Source organism: Miscanthus floridulus, chromosome 2, assembly GCF_019320115.1.
Source record: "Miscanthus floridulus cultivar M001 chromosome 2, ASM1932011v1, whole genome shotgun sequence".
Classification (NCBI taxonomy): Eukaryota; Viridiplantae; Streptophyta; class Magnoliopsida; order Poales; family Poaceae; genus Miscanthus; species Miscanthus floridulus.
Genome location: NC_089581.1, coordinates 161,216,011 through 161,234,964, shown reverse-complemented (window position 1 = coordinate 161,234,964; position 18,954 = coordinate 161,216,011). Strand labels below are relative to the sequence as shown.

Here is an 18,954-nt window from a genome sequence, read left to right as displayed (position 1 = left end):
TCGAAGCATCATCAACAAGGCAGCGCCAACGTACCCGCCGGGGCTAGAGCCATACCCGTTGACCGGGCACCTCCCACAGTTCTTGGCTAACCGACACCGAGTGCTGGATTGGATGACCGAGGCACTCGAGCGCTAGACCATGTGCACATTCATGCTACACCGGCCGGGCGGCGTGCGGGGCGTGATCACGGCGAGCCCTGCGAACGTGGAGCACGTCCTGCGCACCAGCTTCGACAACTACCCCAAGGGGCCCTGGTTCTCGTCACTGCTGCACGACTTCCTCAGCCGGGGCATCTTCACCGCCGACGGAGAGGCTTGGCGCGCGCAGCAGAAGATTGCCAACCACGACGAGTTCACCACGCGCTCGCTCCATGCCTTTATGGCGCGCTGCGTGCACGCCGAGCTACACGGCCGCTTCCTCCCGCTGCTGCAGCACGCCGCGGTGTCCGACGCCCCCTCGATCTTCAGGACGCGCTCGAGCGGTTCGCGTTCGACAATATCTGTCGCGTCGCCTTCGACCACGACCCACGCCAGCTCATGGACAATGGCGACGACACGGTGGACTGCACCTTCGCCGATGCGTTCCATGACGCTGCGAATCTCAGCATCGGCCGGTTCCGGTACGTGGTCCCGGGGTTTTGGAAGATCAAGATGTTGATATTCTATGGATCGACTAGGGTAGATCTAGACGGATGAACACTTGGATCCGTGAAGCACATGCACATTTAGACCTAGAACACTACACCGAGAGGGAGATAGGGTAGAGAGATGCTGGTGATGAACCTGAGCCTTTAGATGAAGTCGCGGTTGTGCTGGTCATCGCTGGTTCGGTGATGGAGGCAGCACACGGGCAGCGACGGGTGGAGTAGAGGTTGCACGGACGTTGATGCAGTGCAGACGGGGCGTAGCAGTGACGAGGGCGAGGGTCAGCGGAGCTTCCCGTCGCTGGCTGCGCGCCCTCTTAGATCGGTCTAGGGTTTGTCGGTGGATTTGCGGCTCACAGCGAACCTTGTGCTTTGAGCCGCTGGCCCCCACCTCTTTATATAGCGCAGTGCGACGGGGGCCCACCAACCATGTAGGGTTGGGCGCCCCCGATCAGGGCGCGTGACCAAGGCCCAATAAGTCATTGGGCTTATTGGTTAGGAGATCAGTCTAACATTTTCCCCCTTGATCTCACTATTACTTTCATCTTTAAACTTTAAAACTTCAATCCTTTTATCCTTACTCATTTCTTCACAGATGATGCATAGAGCATGTCTCATCGTCACGGTCAATCGCCGATAGATTTAACAGCTACAATGCACGTCTCTAATCTGAAATAGTTACTTTAACTTTTGGGCCCTTTATAGTTCAGGAATCATAGGCTTTCCCTTAAACCCATGCCGGCTATATGTTCTCTGAACACGTTGGGTGGTAAGCCTTTTGTAAGCGGATCCGCGAGCATCTTTTTGGTACTTATATGCTCAAAACTTATCATTTGATCCCGGACTTTATCCTTCACAACATAATACTTTATGTCAATATGTTTGGCAGCACCACTTGACCTATTTTTGTGAGCATACTGTACTGCTGGATTATTATCGCAGTATAACTTCAGTGGTCTATTGATGTCGTCAACCACCTTCAAACCGGGTATGAACTTCTTTAGCCAATTCACCTGCCCCGTTGCCTCATAACATGCTACAAACTCGGCATACATTGTGGATGATATAGTGACGGTTTGCTTTGAGCTTTTCCATGAAATAGCTCCCCCTGCGAGAGTAAACACATATCCAGACGTGGATTTTCTATTATCTCCCGCATAATCAGAATCTAAATATCCCACTATATGGAGTGAATCAGATCTTCTATACGTCATCATGAGGCCTTTCGTTCCTTGTAAATAACGCAAGACTTTCTTTACCAATTTCTAGTGTTCTATTCCAGGATTGCTCTAGAATCTGCCAAGTAACCCGATAACAAATGCCAAGTCAGGGCGCGTACACACTTGAGCATATTGCAAGCTTCCGACAGCTGAAGCATATGGAACCACTTTCATTTGATCGATCTCATATTAGTTCCTGGGGCATTGAAAATCCCCATATCTGTCGTCCTTGACTATAGGAGCAGGTGAGGGACTACATTTGTGCATACTGAATTTTTTAAGACTTTTTCTATATATGCCTTTTGTGACAGTCCTAATACCCCTTTACTTCTATCTCGGTGAATCTCGATCCCTAGAACGAACGAAGCTTCACCAAGATCTTTCATATCAAATTTTGAGGACAAAAACTTCTTTGTCTCTAGTAGTAGACTGACATCACTACTAGCAAGTAAGATATCATCCACATACAGGACAAGGAAGATAAACTTCCCATTCTTAAACTTTGCGTAGACACAATTGTCCTCAACATTATCTTTAAACCCAAAATTCTTTATTGTCTGATCAAACTTCAAGTACCACTGTCTTGAAGCTTGTTTTAATCCATAAATAGATTTCTTTAGGCGGCATCCCAAATGTTCTTTTCCTTTCATGACAAAACCTTTCGGTTGTACCATGTAAACATTTTCCTCTAAGTCTCCGTTGAGAAATGCCGTCTTTACATCCATCTGATGTAATTCCAAATCGTAATGTGCCACTAATGCCATTATGATTCTGAAGGAATCCTTATATGAGACTGGAGAAAAGGTCTCATTATAATCAATCCTTTCTCTTTGTGTAAAGCCTTTTGCCACAAGTCGAGCTTTATATCTCTCTATATTCCCTTGAAAGTCAAGTTTTATTTTGTAGACCCATTTATAGCCTACTGTTTTGGCTCCTTTAGGAATTATCTCCAAATCCCAAACTTTATTTGCATTCATTGATCTCATCTCATCTTCCATGGCCTCAAGCCACTTTGACGAATGATCACTTTTCATGGCTTCTTCAAATGAGGTAGGATCATCCTCCATTTGAAATTCTTCAGTGTTGTACACTTCATAATCAGCAGGAATAGCTGATTTTCTAACTCTTTGAGACCTTCTAGGGGCCTCCTCAATTGGCACATTTTCTGTCCGAGGCTGTTGCTGCTCCCCCTCATGTGTGGCAATAGGTTCTATAGGATCCTGAGGCACAGGTTCCTCATCATCATTCATTGTTGCCACAGGCGGGATAACAACAGGTGCTGGCACCACAGTGTCTTGTACTGTTGGTGCAGCAACAGCAGGTAGTGAGAAAAATGGCTCATGAATGATCGGAGTGGGTGCATACACCCGCTTCTCTTGAAGGTCAATTTCTCGAGCTACCATGCTCCCCCTAATCATTTCATCCTCTAGGAAGACAGCGTGTCTCGTTTCCACAAACTTTATATGTCTGTTAGGACAATAGAAACGAAAACCTTTTGACTTTTCTGGGTAGCCAATGAAATGGCAACTCACTGTTTTGGGATCTAGCTTCCCAATGTTTGGGTTAAAAACTTTAGCCTCAGCAGGGCTCCCCCACACATGCAAGTGGTTAAGTGAGGGTACTCTTCCTGTCCATAACTCATACGGTGTTTTGGGCACCGACTTACTTGGTACTCTATTGAGAATATGAATGGCGGTTTTTAACGTCTCCATCCACAGACTCGTGGGTAAAGTGGAGTAACTTATCATACTACGCACCATATCCATCAGGGTACGATTACGCCTTTCAGCTACTCTATTCTGCTGAGGTTCGCCCGATGTTGAATACTAGGCGATTATACCATTCTCCTGTAAGAACCTTGCAAAAGGTCCAGGAACTTGTCCATATGGGGTATGCCGACCGTAGTACTCTCCTCCACGGTCAGACCTGACTATCTTAATCTTTAAATCATGCTAATTTTCAACTTCTACTTTAAATATTTTAAATTTATCCAATGCTTCTGTTCTTTCTTTAATTGGATAAATGTAGCCAAACCGAGAGTAATCGTCTGTGAATGTTATGAATGAATCATAACCATCCACACTTTTCACAGGAAAAGGACCACATATGTCTGTGTGAATAATCTGTAGAATTTCTGCGCTTCGTTTGGCATCTTTCTTAATTTTCTTTACATACTTTCCTTTTATGCAATCTCTACATTGTTCTAACTCTGAGAGCTCTAATGGAGGAAGAATATCATTCTTAACTAGTCTTTCTATTCTCCCCCTCGAAATATGGCCTAAACGACAGTGCCATAATTTCGACAACGCATCGTGAGCTCTCTTTCGTTTTCTGTTTCCATTGTTCGATGAGGATACATTTTCATTCACATCACATACGGAATTCATATTTTCACGAAGTGATAACAAATAAAGTTCGTCTTGTCGGAAGGCAAGGCCAACACATTTATTATTAAACAATATCTGACATTTGCCATTTCCAAAATGGCAATCATAACCATCATGGTCCAACTTTGATACACTAATCAGGTTTCTTTGCAAAGAAGGTACATAAAGAACATCTCTAAGAAAAATTATAAAGCCATCTGGAAGCTCTAGAGGAAGATCCCCAATGGCCTCAACATCTGCTTGTACTCCATTTGCGACGTTAATGAAACTTTCGCTTCTTTGCAAAGTTCTCATCGAACGGAATCCCTGTAATGAATTAGCAACATGAATAGTTGTACCTGAATCAATCCACCAAGTAGATTTTGAAAACTTTACATACAAGGATTCATTTACGAACGTAATAATGTTCTCACCTTTATTCTTCATAATCATCTTTAAGAAATCAGGACAATTCTTTTTATAATGTCCCATCTTCTTGCAGTGGAGACACTGGTCTTTAGCCACTGGGAATTGCTGGTTCTGAGACTGTTGCATGGGACCTTTTCCAGATGATTTGGAGGAAGAGCTGTTATTATAGTTCTTTTTCTTATCTTTTAGGTAGTTGATAGAACCACCTTGTGAAACTTTTATTCTTTCCTCCTCCTGCACACACATGGCTATGAGCTTTTCTAAATCCCATTTTTCAGGCTGTATGTTGTAATTAACAACAAATGTGTCAAATTCTTTGGACAAAGAAGCAAAAATCAAATGAATAAAAAACTCATCCTTGAGTGCCAAATCCATTGTTTGAGCTTAGATGCCAGATTGCTCATTCTCAGTATATGCTCTCTAATGCCACTGCCGCCAGCAGAGTACCTTTCTGTAACCAGCTGCTTGATCAGCTGGGTTGCATATGTCTTTGAAGAGCCAGTGAACTGACTCTTTATTCTATCTAGGTACTCTGTGACCGTGTCATAGTCTGGAATTGAGCCCACAATAGCAGGTTCAATCGTGTTCTTTATCACTGTCAAACACTTCTTATTGGCAGTGACCCATTTCCTATGCTCAAGGTCATAGGATATCTTTACGGGAGTAAAATCCCGCTCTCTGTTCTGCCATGCAGCATCAGTCTCATCTGTCTCCCTCACCGGTGCCTCAGGTTCTTTGGGACACGATGTGGTGACAACCCAGTCCACCTTAGCGAGGATAAAACCAGGTCTATCTTTTTCTTCCACTCAATATAGTTATCATCTTTTAGAGTGGGGAGCTCTTTGATACAACTCATCAAGTTGTATCCTCCTGAAAACACAATTCAAATAGTGTGAGAACAGAAATAACAACAATAATTGCATGCCTTAGTTTAACGTTGGTCAAAATTAAAACATACAATTATTTTATACATTAAATCTACATCACCGTTGGACAGAAATAGAAATAATGCATAATCATTAAAATTATAATATTGCTATTAACAACGTTGGTCAGAAAATAACAATATCATAATCAACTCATATTTATCTCTTGGCTCTTAAAATTAAATTCTCCCGTTGGTTCGAATTTAATTAAAAGTCCATAATTACTTTAAATACGCAGCGGAAACATTTAAATATGCCCATAATTATTTTTCTAGAAACTCTTAAATATTGCACTGTTCTCTTAACAAAATTGTCGTTGGACAAAAATTGCACAAAGATTTGCATCAACTTCCAATTGAAATTCATCAAATATGAATGAACAGTTTCTGGAAAATAAAAAAAAGAATTCAATTTCACTGTTCGGCAATTTCGGCCCATAGCAGCGCGACCGGCCCAGCTACCCGCGGCCCAGCCGCGTGCGCCAGCGCTCCCCCGCGCCTAGGCCGCAACCTGGGCCTGGGCCGGGATTTTGGCCTTGCGCCCTTTCACGCCTGGGCTGAATCTGGCCCGATGCGCTGGTGGCCGTTGATCCAGATCGAGCGGTGGAGCGCACAGCTCGGGGCATCAAAAGCCCGGCCGGCCCGCCCCCCCCGAAAACCCTAGACCATTTGTCTTTCTCCTCTCCTCTCCCACGGCGACGGTAGCGAAGACGAAGGGAGCGTGCGGCCACCTCGTCACCGGAGAAGAAGGGAGGACGACACCGGTGCCAAGCCCCTCGCCGGTGCGCGCGCTCGCCCATGGCAGAGCGCGCCGCCGTCGAGCGGCTTTGGACCGCTGTCCTGAGCCACGGCCGAGCCGGGCCTCTGTCCGCTCGCCAACCATGGCGGCGGTGATCACCGCCCGCATGGTGGTAGCTTTCCACGCGACGGCGGTGTCGGGAGGACCGGGTAGGTTCCCCTCTTCATTCTTTTCCTTCCCCAAAACCCGATCTAGGGTTAGGGTTTCATTTCTAGGGTTAGGGTTCTTTCTGATCCGATCCAAGATCGGGATCCTTTTCATCCTTTTTCGGTTTCTTTGATTCGGATTTTGCACGATTTCCCGATTAGGGTTAGGGATTAGGATTGGGGACGAAACTGTTTTCTTCTTCCCCCCGATTTGAAATCGATTTATTTCTTTTTCTCAGTCAGTCACCGAGCGGTCGCCGGATCCCGGCGCGGTTCTTTTGTTTCTCAGTCAGTCCCCTTCCTTGGTTAGGGTTAGGGTTTGGATGTCGAGACCATGTCTCAATCTGTTCTCACTTTTCCCGTACCCGATTGAGGATTAGGGTTCGATTTCTTTCTTTCCCCGATCTAGATCTACCGCTAGAAAAAAGGCTCTGGTACCATTGTTGATATTCTATGGATCGACTAGGGTAGATCTAGACGGATGAACACTTGGATCCATGAAGCACATGCACATTTAGACCTAGAACACTATACCGAGAGGGAGATAGGGTAGAGAGATGCTGGTGATGAACCTGAGCCTTCAGATGAAGTCGCGGTTGTGCTGGCCATCGCTGGTTCGGTGATGAAGGCAGCACACGGGCAGCGACGGGTGGAGTAGATGTTGCACGGACGTCGATGCAGTGCAGACGGGGCGTAGCAGTGACGAGGACGAGGGTCAGCGGAGCTTCCCGTCGCTGGCTGCGCGCCCTTTAGATCGGTCTAGGGTTTGTCGGTGGGTTTGCGGCTCACGGCGAACCTCGTGCTTTGAGCCGCCGGCCTCCACCTCTTTATATAGCGCAGTGCGACGGGGGCCCACCAACCATGTAGGGTTGGGCGCCCCCGATCAGGACGCGTGACTAAGGTCCAATAAGCCGTTGGGCTTATTGGTTAGGAGATCAATCTAACACAAGAAAGCGCTAAACGTTGGTTCTCAGAAGCGGCTGCGGGAGTCCATCGCGATGGTGCACGACTTCGCCGATCGCATAATCCAGTCGCGCCGGGAGGAGATGCTGAGAGCCTGTTTTGACAAGCACGACCTCCTGTCGCGGTTCATGGCGAGCCAGGACGAGACCTACTCCGAGTCCAAGGTGCCCCTCCGCGACGTGGTGATCAGCTTCCTACTGGCGGGGCGCGAGACCACGTCCTCGACGCTCACCTGGTTCTTCTGGCTGCTGTCCTCGTGGCCGGACGTGCAGCGCTGCATCCACGACGAGGTCGCTGCTGTGAGCGCCCGGCGGGCACAGGGCGACGTCGATAACGTCATCGGTTTCGACCTGGACGAGCTCCGCGAGATGCACTATGGGTGTGATCGGTTGCAGAGCAAGTCTTGAGTCAGGATGGTTAGGTTGTGCAATACCAAAGAAGCCGGATTGAGCTCGTACAAGTGGTCGTGTTTGGTTGTCTTTGTTGTTGGTTTAGTACAAGATGGGATCGTATTTGGTTGCATGCATGTATCAAAGTTCTGGGTGTCTGACACATGGGTCTCTGCACCATGCATGAATAGCCGTCCTGTATGGAGAGGGGAGTGAAAAATGAGAAAACGGAGGCGTGCGGGATAGAGGAGGGTAGATGAACGAAAGAATGCAGATGAAAGGTGCGAGCAGAGAAATCAAACACGACCGCAATACACCGAATGATACGGATGGCCTTTCGGACGGCGTGAGCGGGGCAACCGATCACGCCCTACGTGCACGCGGCCATCACGGAGTCGATGCGGCTGTACCCGCCGGTGCCAGTGAACTCGCTGCGGGCGGAGACGGACGACGTCCTGCCCGACGGCACAGCCGTGCGGGCAGGGTGGTTCGTGGCGTACAATTCATACGGGATGGGGCTGATGGAATCAGTCTGGGGCGACGACGCACGGGAGTACCGGCCGGAGCGGTGGCTCAACCCTGTTGACGGGACGTTCCGGTTCGTGTCGTTCCACGCGTGGCCCAGGCTGTGCCTGGGCAAGGAGATGGCGTACATCCGGATGAAGTCCATCGTGGCGTGCGTGCTGAAGGAGCTCGACGTCGCGGTGGACGGCGCGTACCGGCCCTGGCAGGTTGCGTCGCTAACGCTGCGGATGGCGGACGGGCTCCCCGTGACCATGAAGCTGAGACGAGACTGACGAGCTGCTGTTGCGAACTTACAAGCTATTATTACAACTCCATCAGCTCCTACACCAGACAATCAGTCTGTTCGTTTGGTTGTATTTGGCTTATAAACTATGACTTATCAGCCAACAAATAATATTTTTCTCTCACACCAAACCAGTCAACAGTACTTTCAGCCATGACTTATAAACCGAACTCACTCAAACCAACGGGGCAATGTTACGTTGATTGTTCATTATCGTACCGTGTTGCATTTTGGAATCTCCATCATACTGGCCATGCTTCCAAGTAAAAGTTTTTTTTTTCTTTTCTTTTGATTGAAAGTGTTACGGGCTTAATTATACTATTAGTGTGCACACGTTCTCTTGTAGTTGAGTCTTTTTTTCGACGAAAGAAAAATTATATTAGATAATAGCTGGCTATATCAACATGTTATAAGTACTCTGGACTATATAAATATTCAGGAACTGATTTTCATCTAAATTGTACCCATGCTATGAATAGTTTTATATCTCAAAACCAAACCTGTATGACGATTTGCAATATAGATGATCGCACAGGTAAACACTCAATAAAAGCCCTAAGAACAAATGCCCAACGAATAACAATCAATATTTATGTAAGTGAAGTTGAGAAACTTCTTCTTTCTAGTGTCTCTTTCTTTATCTTCTTTGTGCCACCCAAGAAAGACTGACGTACTTGAGTCAGAGTTAAGAGATGTTTCCTGTTCGTGGCCTCGGCCAGGAGGAAAAATGTGATGATGCCCTATTTAAACTTATTAATTGTATAAGCCAATCTCGTTGGGCTGCTGGAAACTATACTCACCTCTCCGGCTCTCCCTCAATTACAAAGCTTCGCTCCTTCTTTCCATCGTCTCGCTGACCACATCGCGCTTCATGCCCATGGTGCTTCAGAGGTGAGAGGTCTGATCATAGCTTGGGCTCCATCCACGTTTAGCTTATGCTCCTCAACTCAAAGTCGCTACCCTCTCACTCCTGGCAGACGGGAGCATCCTCACTTGCGCGAACATGTATGCCCCCTCTATTCACTATGATAAGCCGGCGTTTCTGTCCGAGCTGACTTATTTAGCACTATCTGACGATCGCCCATGGATCATCTTTGGGCATTTCTCATGTCAACCTAATACATGTGAGTAAAGATGGCAACGGGGACCCGATACTCAATTCCCGACGGATATTTGATCCATTAGGGGACGGGGATGGGATCATATCTTTATCCGCGGGTATCTAAATGGGCAAGAATCCATACCCGACGGGTATAGCGGGTATGGAAACGTTCCCTGTTTACCCGTCCCCGTTACCCGTTGGGGAACCCGACTATTTGAGCTGTCATGCGAGTATTAGGCTCAAAGGAGCTCAACATAGATATTTTGGTCCAAATCTGAACAGTCATATATATAGTTTGTGTGTTCTAGGAACCCTCGTTCAATTTTTCCCCACCATCTCCGCCAGCAGCACAAGCATGCCTGTCTCACGAGCGCTCGTGCCCCTCGCTTCCTCAGTTCGGTCTCTCTGCCACCTTTGCTCGTCCTCCTCGCAACCTCGCTCCTTCTCCTCGGCATCTCCGAGACTCCGACACTTATACCCGGGTGAAGAAGAAACGTCTCCGATTGCAAAGCTGCGACCCCAAGTGTCCTTGTTTATCGGGTATGCAGTACCCGTCGGGTATCTGTTACCCAACCGATACCCGACGGGTACGGGGATGGGCAAGAATCTATACCCGAGACAGTTAATGGGGATGGGGACGGGATGAATTCTCCGTAGCGGGGAAGAGAACGTTCCGGCGATACCCGACGGGTATATACCTGTTGCCATCCTTACATGTGAGACTATGTAGCTCTATGGTATTATATTTAGGATACCATAGAGCAGATAGTTCAATTACTCCTTCCATCTCAAAATTAATAACTTTCTAATTAAGGTTTAAAATTTATCCCAAAATAAATAACATTACACACAGACATGGAACATTGTCTTTTAATATAGGAACTAATCATAGGTTAATATAGGAACTAATCATAGGCGCATGTAAGTGATAACGGCTAAAATCAAGCGATATCCTCCAGGGAAGGAAAGTAGATGAGTACATGTGTCTTTTGCCAGCATCCTTAATCTGTCTTGAGGGATGTGTCTTAATTAGGAGTATGTGTTATAGAGTTTTTAATATCTACTCGTGCTTAAATGTTTGTCAACAACATTTGTTTCTTGCAAACATTTGTCAACGCATGCCCACGTACATGTGCCCTAAATTTTCTGAAAAAAAAGGTGCAGCACCGTCTAGACAGGGAGGGAGTAGTTCTCAGGAGATTTAGCGCAAAAAAAAAAAAAGTCAGGTTTGCCCATGAGGTTATTGCCTTCACAAAAATTCAAACCGATCTCCCCGTTTTTGTGTCCCTCCTAGAAGCAGGGGGCAAAGCGCAAAAACAGAAAAGAAACAAGCCAAACTCTAGTAAAACCCTAGCCCACCGGCCACCGGAGAGGGCGCCGAGAGCCAGAAGCCGGCTGGTCGGAGAAGGCGAGGTCCTAGCCGCCTAGCCACCGCGCCGCCGAAGATGTTCTCTCCGGCAATCAGGAGGCCACACCTCCTCAACCGCAGGGACAGGGAGGAGGAATCCCCTTCACCTCCTCCTGCTGCTCCCGCCCATTCCCCGTCGCCTCGCGGATTCGCCGTGCCCGACCGCCCCGCCACCGGCACCCCGGCCCCATGGAACTCCTCCTCCCTCCTCGCTAGGTATCCCTTTCTTCTCAGCTGATTTGCTTTTGTCATATGGCCGTATCTAATTGAGGACCCCGGAAGCGAGTGCTGCGCGGGCACATCTGCTTTCTTCATTTTGGATTTCCGCTAGGGTAGCACGTTTAGTTGAGGCGTAGGAACTCTGATCGTTCTATTTGTTGCGAATTTCCAGGATTTCGACGTCGAAGCGAACTGACAGGACTGGTGATTCGGACCAGATCCAACCAGTGCACGTAGCAGAGTTTCCCCAAGTTGTTCGGAATGCCCAAGCCAGCCTGCTACAGAAGAATTTCTCTGGTAACTGTTTCCACTCACTGCGTGTGCACTATTTTACATGCTAATAGTTTGCTTGTACTGAGCCATACATACCTGTTGCGCAACTCTTGTAGGCAAGAACATGCTTGCTGGTGGCATTGATAAAGAAACATCTCTTGCGTGGATGATATGTGGAAATGAGCTTTTTATATGGAGTTACTTGGCTTCTGTTGCAAAAGACTGTATTGTACTTGACATTCCATCTTCTCTTATCAGATACAGTGACGTGAAACCCCTCCTCGGTATTCAGTGGACAGTTTGTATAATGAGATGGCATAATAGTGGTGCATCAACAAGGAACAGTGGAGAGATGTTGCATAGAAAAAGTTCAACTGGTGTGATCCTCTGCAACAAAAGAACACAAGCTGTTGCTTATTGGCCTGATATCTATGCTGAATTTAATAGGAGCCTAGTTCTTAGTTCATCAGGTTATGGTGAGGTGTCTGCATGTGATGCTGCATCTGATTGTTTGAGGTTTAATTCGCTTATTGCGGCTGCAGTTCCAGGATGTATTCATGAGTGCATTGCAATAGCTTCTGAGCCTGCAGGTGCTTTGTGGCTGTTCCAGTGTTCACCGGAAGGAATTCGTCAAAGAAAAGTTCATGCAGATACATTAGGAGATGGTGGTGCCGATCATTCTCAGAAAAGTAATGGTGGAAGGTCCTTGGTTTGGTTACCAAGTAATGTCTCATCTGAGGGTTCCGACCGGAAGTTCTTTTTATTGACAAACAATGAGGTGCAATGTTGGAGTATCTCATTCTTGCATGACATCAATGTACAAAAATTAGGGTCTCACGGAATTGTTGGTACTGACGGAGATGTGGGCATTAAGAAAGATATAGCTGGGCAGAAAAATATATGGCTTTTGGACATGCAGATAGATGAGCATGGGAAGGAATTTAGTATTCTTGTTGCTACATTATGCAAAGATAGGGTTAGTGGGTCAAACTACACTCAGTATTCTCTTTTGACAATGCTGTACAAACCTAACCAGAAGTTTTCGTCTGAAGATAATGTAGCTAAAGTTGAAAGGTTTTTGGAGAAAAAAGCTCCCTCTCAGGTGATAATTCCTAAGGCTAGGGTTGAGGATGATGAGTTCTTGTTCTCCATGAGGCTAAAAACTGGTGGTAAGCCTTCTGGTTCTGTTATCATCCTGTCAGGTGATGGAACAGCAACAGTGGCCATGTATTGGAGAGGTTCCACCCGACTTTATCAGTTTGATCTGCCTTGGGATGCTGGAAAGGTCCTAGATGCTTCCATTATCCCATCAGCTGAGGACAGAGATGAAGGTGCTTGGGTTGTTCTAACAGAAAAGGCAGGAGTCTGGGCAATTCCTGAAAAAGCTGTATTAGTTGGTGGGGTTGAACCGCCAGAACGCAGCTTGTCACGAAAGGGTAGTTGTAATGAAACAATTGCTGAGGAGAAAAGAAGAGGTCAGGGCTTTAGTGCTAGTGTTGTTCCCAGGAGAGTTAGCTCTGAGGCTTGGAGTGCTGGAGAGAGGCAAAGGCCTGCATTAACTGGCATAGCTCAGCAGTCTGTGGTTGATGAAGAGTCTGAAATGCTACTGAATCGGTTATTTCATGATTTTATAATGTCCAGTGCAGTTAATGAGGCACTTCAAAAGCTTAGAGCAGCAGGAGCATTTGAGAGAGAGGGTGAGATGAACATATTTGTTCGGACGAGCAAATCCATTGTAAACACATTAGCTAAACACTGGACAACAACCAGAGAAGCTGAATTTCTTGCCTCAACAATTGTTTCATCCCTTGTTGAGAAGCAGCAAAAACATGAGAAATTCCTTCAGTTTCTTGTCTTGTCAAAGTGCCATGAAGAACTCGCTTCAAAGCAAAGTATGGATTCACTCTTACCATCATTTTGGTTTATTATCTTCATTAAACAGTGTTATTTGTTTGTAGGTTTAAGTATAGAAGCACGATTCTAATGTAAATAACACAATTCAAATACATCTAATTGATCGTAAAAGTCAAGTACATTTGAGAGCTGTTCTTCTTCTTCCCCATGACATCCATGTGAACATTATTGTCAACAACTGATGGATTTTATCATGTACTCTACCTAATAGGAGTGTTCTAACTAGCCTTTTGTAGTCTTACTATTATGCTGTGTTACATGGTCTTCATATATCTGATTATTAATCATTTTTCATAAGATACCACAGTTTTGCTTTCCTGAACATAGTGATGAAATGATAATAGTATGTACTCCCTCCTTTCCAAATTATAAGATGTTTTGGCTTTTCTAGATACATTGTTTTTATTATGTATCTAGACGTATATCTAAGTGCATAACAAAAACTATGTATCTAGAAAAGCCAAAAGGTCTTATAATTTGGAATGGAAAGGAGTAGGACTATGGTGACAATACGGCCATACACACAGAAGCTTGATTCTGTTCTTTGAGTTTGATCGTTACTGGATTATTTTAATATAGTTCTAGTTGACAAACGAAGCAATTTGATCATTCTGTAGGAGTAGCAATGCTAACTGTCATGGAGCATGGTGAAAAGCTCTCTGGAATGGCGCACCTTAGGGAATTACAAAACGCTCTTATCCAGCAACGCTCAAGCACTCGTTTATCACCTCAGTCGAAAACCCAAGGTACTGGTGCCCTTTGGAGCCTTATTCAGTTGGTTGGTGAGAAAGCTCGAAGAAACACGGTTCTCTTAATGGATCGTGATAATGCTGAAGTGTTCTACAGTAGGGTTTCTGATATAGAGGATCTATTTTATTGTTTACCCCATGAGCTTCAATACATCATTAGTAGAGAAGAACACCCTTCTGTTCAGATGCAACGTGCACTTGAGTTAGCAAATGCTTGTATCACCTTAGTTCAGGCAGCATCACACTACAGGAAGGATCACAAGGAATGGTATCCATCTCCTGAAGGACTGATAACATGGAACAGCCAACCTGTTGTACGGTCTGGAATCTGGAGTTTAGCATCCTTGATTATGGAGCTTTTGGGAGAATCAGGAGCTGCAGACATGTCAATGAAATCTAGTCTATGGTCTCAGCTGGAAGGACTCACAGATATTCTACTGGAGGCATATATAGGCCTTTTAACTGCCCAATTTGAACGTGGGCAAGAACATGGTGTGCTAGTCCAAGAATATTGTGAACGAAGAGATGAACTTCTCAGATCCCTCTACAACCTTGCTAAACAAATAGTGGAGGTCAAATACCAGGTTTGGTTTAGCTGAACATCGTTATTTTCCTAAGAACCATCATTACTGCGTTAAGATGTTTAACGTTTGCAATGGATGTTATCCATTTATTTGCTTATTCGGTTATCTTATGTTTTTTTTGGGTCTGATTAGTACTCCCTCCATTCCAAATTATAAGTCGCTTTGACTTTTCTGGTACATCCATTTTGCTATGCATCTAGATATAATATATATCTAGATACATAACAAATTTTATGTACCAAAAAAGTCAAAGCGACTTATAATTTGGAACGGAGGGAGTACTTGTCTGTCGTTCACTTGGATAATATTGATATTGTACTTATTTAATATGAGCATAGCTTATCTAATTGATAATGCACTGTTGTACTGGAATAGCCTTCAAAATTCTAACTTGATTCACATATCTGTAATAGTAAATCAGGCGCCATTTTGGTATTCAGGTAGCCATATTTCATATTGGATCCATGGTATTGCATTTGGATGATTTAGGCTCAACTAGTTCTCCGATTGTCGTTTGATTTCTACAGTAGTCATTCAGTCTATTATTTGGTATCTGTTTTTTAGTCATAACAATTTCTGGTGATAACACATACGAGTATGGTACAGTGATCTGCCATGAATGTAAGGTTGTTTGCCTTTATTCCCTCCAGTTTGCATATGCTTGATGTTTTGTACAAAGCCATGGTCCCCAAAACATAGCTTTGGCCACTATTTTCCATTAGGAAATAAATGAACATCCTAATAAATTTACGCTTTTAAGTACTTTTGAAGACAATGACCTTCAAGTTCTAAACGAAATACCTTAAAAGTTATTATTTGTAATAGTTCTAAAAGTTGACTCAAATCTTATACAAAACCTCAAGTATTTGCAAACCGGAGGGGATAGCTTGATATTTAGTGGTAAAAAAGAAAATGGTTTCTACTGGAATGATAAAGAAGTGTGGCAAAGGTGTATTTGGATGATCTCCAATTTCGCTTACATGTTTGTGTGCTGGGTTGGTGTAGTGTCTACCTCTTTGGCAGCTGTAGAATTTCTTGAGCTTCATACATAACAACTAATATCTTTTCCTAATATATCAGGAGTCAAAAGATGGTACGGACAATCTGGATCTGAAACATTCTATATTTAGAAAGGTTATTTCTCCTATTTTAGCAACAGCCAAACGACATGAAGGGTACCAGACACTGTGGCAGATTTGCTATGATCTAGATGATTCAGGTCTCCTCCGCAGCCTAATGGTATAAATCACGAGCATGTCTGAAATTTGTTACCAATCCCCTATTCTACTGTAGGGAATAACATGTTCAATTTGGTTCGTTAGTTTAGCATCAAATGTATTGGTCATTCACTTTCTACCTTCTACTGAGACATGGTTCTAACTTAAAATGTTCATCTTGTTGCAGCATGATAGTGTAGGGCCTCATGGGGGTTTCAGTTTCTTTGTTTTTAAAGAGTTAGTCAACAGAGGAGACTACTCTAAGCTGTTAAGGCTAGGTGAAGAATTCCAGGAAGAGCTTGCAAGCTTTCTGAAAGAGTGGAGTGATCTGCTGTGGCTTCATGAGATATGCTTAAACCAGTTCTCATCTGCTTCTGAGACCCTTCATACCTATGCTCTGCGTGGTAGTCCTGATGGAGATGCTAGCTTCACAACCAGCAGAAAGCCACTATCCTTTGTTGAAAGAAGACGTCTTCTTTATCTCTCTAAAATTGCTGCAACAGCAGGTAGGTGTTTCTGCCTACTTTCGTGGTATACTCTGCACTGAAACAATTCATCAGGAACTTCTCATATTCTGCATACATTTATGGCATTACACAAAATAGAATTCCCTTACATAATGAAAATGCTATTTTATCAGTTGCAAAATTTGTATATGGAATTTGTGCGATTGTCTTGGTTATTAGTTATTTCTCATGCTTAGCAATGAGAATTTGGATTACGTCTACGCAAACCCTTTTAGTCTCATGTGGCTTCTTACTTGGGATCTTATTGTGTTTTCAAGAAAACCTGCCTGATTCTACTGAAGTTTCTGCAGAATAAGAAATGTTAAACTTTAGAGTTTAGAGAAGTGAACATAGATTTTCTCCCTCTTGATAACGCATTCCTGATATATTTTCCATCGACAAATAGGTAAGGATATTGGTTATGAAGTGAAGGTTCCACGGATAGAAGCAGACATGCGGATTCTAAAACTGCAGGTGAATTGTCGTACGCATAACTTGTTTTGTTACTCTCTATTCTTTAGTCAAGTAGCCATGGTATCCGTTTTTAAATTTCATAGTAAAATGTTATCGCCTTGCATCCTGGGAGCCTAGAATCTACTCAGCAATAGATCAACATCTGTTTCGTCTCACGACATAGATGCATGTTACCATGAATGTATCTTAATTAATTGCTTTCAGAATTGAAACTACATAAATTATGTGGTTTGAATGCAAGCTCTATCTTATGTACTTTGGGTATTCAAATCCAAGTTATACAAGAAAATGGAAAACCCTACTGTATTCCCACTGGGTACCAGCACAGCATTGTAGGCTTGTAGCTCCCTGTGAGCCTGTTACTTTGAACTATTTTTGGTTGTTTTGGAGTCCGGAGGCAATTAGATTGATTGAAAGTTGTTGGATGTTTGAAAGAAAAATGAAGAGAGTATGAAAAGTGAATGGGATTAGGCTGGGAATTAGCATGTAACCGTCTTGTATCAGCCTGGGGTTATTAATTCCTGAGGTCTTAACGTGGTGTGGGTGGGCTATTCCTCAAAACTCGCTTTTTAAATCATGGTATCATTGTCTTTTTCTGAGTGGAGTAGGGATGGTCAGCAGACCAGATTAATAGTAGCCCTTTCTTTTCTGTACAGGAAGAAATTGTTCAGCATGATCCAGAATATGCACAAGTCAAATATACAAACACATTGCTTGGTCCGTCAGAACTGATTGAGATGTGCTTGAGGAGAGACCGAGAGCTCTCCCTTAAAGCTTTTGAAGTATTTGCTTTGACAAGCTCATCGTTCCGAAGCTCCAACAGAGGCCTTCTAGAGGCATGCTGGATGAATGCAACTGACCAGGATGATTGGGTAAAGCTTTCAGAGGCCTCCACGTTAGAAGGTTGGAGTGACGAAGTCATCGAAGAATCTCTTCAAGCAACTGTCCTCTTCAAAGCTTCCAGGTTGTGTTACAGCCCGGATGCTGTGGTGTATGACGGCACCTTTGAGGATGTGCTGCCTGTGAAGAAAGAGGATGTACATCTGAGAGGTTTGGAGAGCAAATGCTTGTCAGTTGAAGAAGTGCTGATGCAGCACAAGGATTTTCCAGATGCTGGTAAATTGATGATGACTGCAGTGATTATGGGCAAAGAACTAGCTTTTACAGCCACAGAACCTGTGGAGATGGACTCATAAATAATAGTTTTAGATTTTTATGATAGACTGCCACAACATCGCAGTCATTTCATTGTAATTGCCATCGGGTAGTTTCATCATCGTAAAAATCGTCTTGGCAACGCGGGATATGTAGTTTTGGTTGTTTCTGCTCTGCGTTTTCACAGAAACATGACTCCGTAGCCCAATATTATCAGTTCACGCCAGTTTTTAGCATGAGCTGTGACTTCTAAACAGGGTGCCTTTTCTTTTCTGGTTTTCTGGAGAGGAATACCTTCTGTGTTGATCAAATTATGTACGTCAGCATGAAAAGTTACTAAAATGTTGGGACAGTGTGGACGTGTGGTTTAGATAGCATTGTTGGACAGTGGACGTGTGGTTTAGATATCATGCTGTTGTAAATCTATCTCAATCTAAAAAAGCATAAAGACAATTGTTTTTTTAGCAGAAGCATAAAGACAATTGTCTGATGATAGTGGACGGCCTGGATGGACGAAGGTGAAGCGGAAAGCGGTAGAATACTGAAGGAATCAGCTTATTAGTCACCCCCCCCCCAAAAAAAAGAATGAATCAGCTTATTGGGTTTATCACGGGCTCTAAAAATTTGGCCCAACTATGCAGCCAACAGCCCAACATCGGCACAC

General features: G+C 44.4%; 1 protein-coding gene and 1 pseudogene across 1 annotated transcript; both read left to right on the top strand.

Annotated features, from left to right (window-relative positions):
* Positions 1-112: 112 nt before the first annotated feature.
* Positions 113-8,678, top strand: LOC136540367 (cytochrome P450 CYP94D108-like; annotated as a pseudogene).
* Positions 8,679-11,107: 2,429 nt separating this feature from the next.
* On the top strand, positions 11,108-18,907 carry LOC136535236 (nuclear pore complex protein NUP133-like). Its single transcript, XM_066527540.1, has 8 exons — positions 11,108-11,415; positions 11,591-11,715; positions 11,808-13,583; positions 14,223-14,938; positions 16,019-16,177; positions 16,343-16,661; positions 17,068-17,135; positions 17,792-18,907. The coding sequence occupies exons 1-8, from the start codon at positions 11,237-11,239 to the stop codon at positions 18,329-18,331; spliced, it is 3,882 nt and encodes a 1,293-aa protein (XP_066383637.1). The 5' UTR covers positions 11,108-11,236; the 3' UTR covers positions 18,332-18,907.
* Positions 18,908-18,954: the final 47 nt, after the last annotated feature.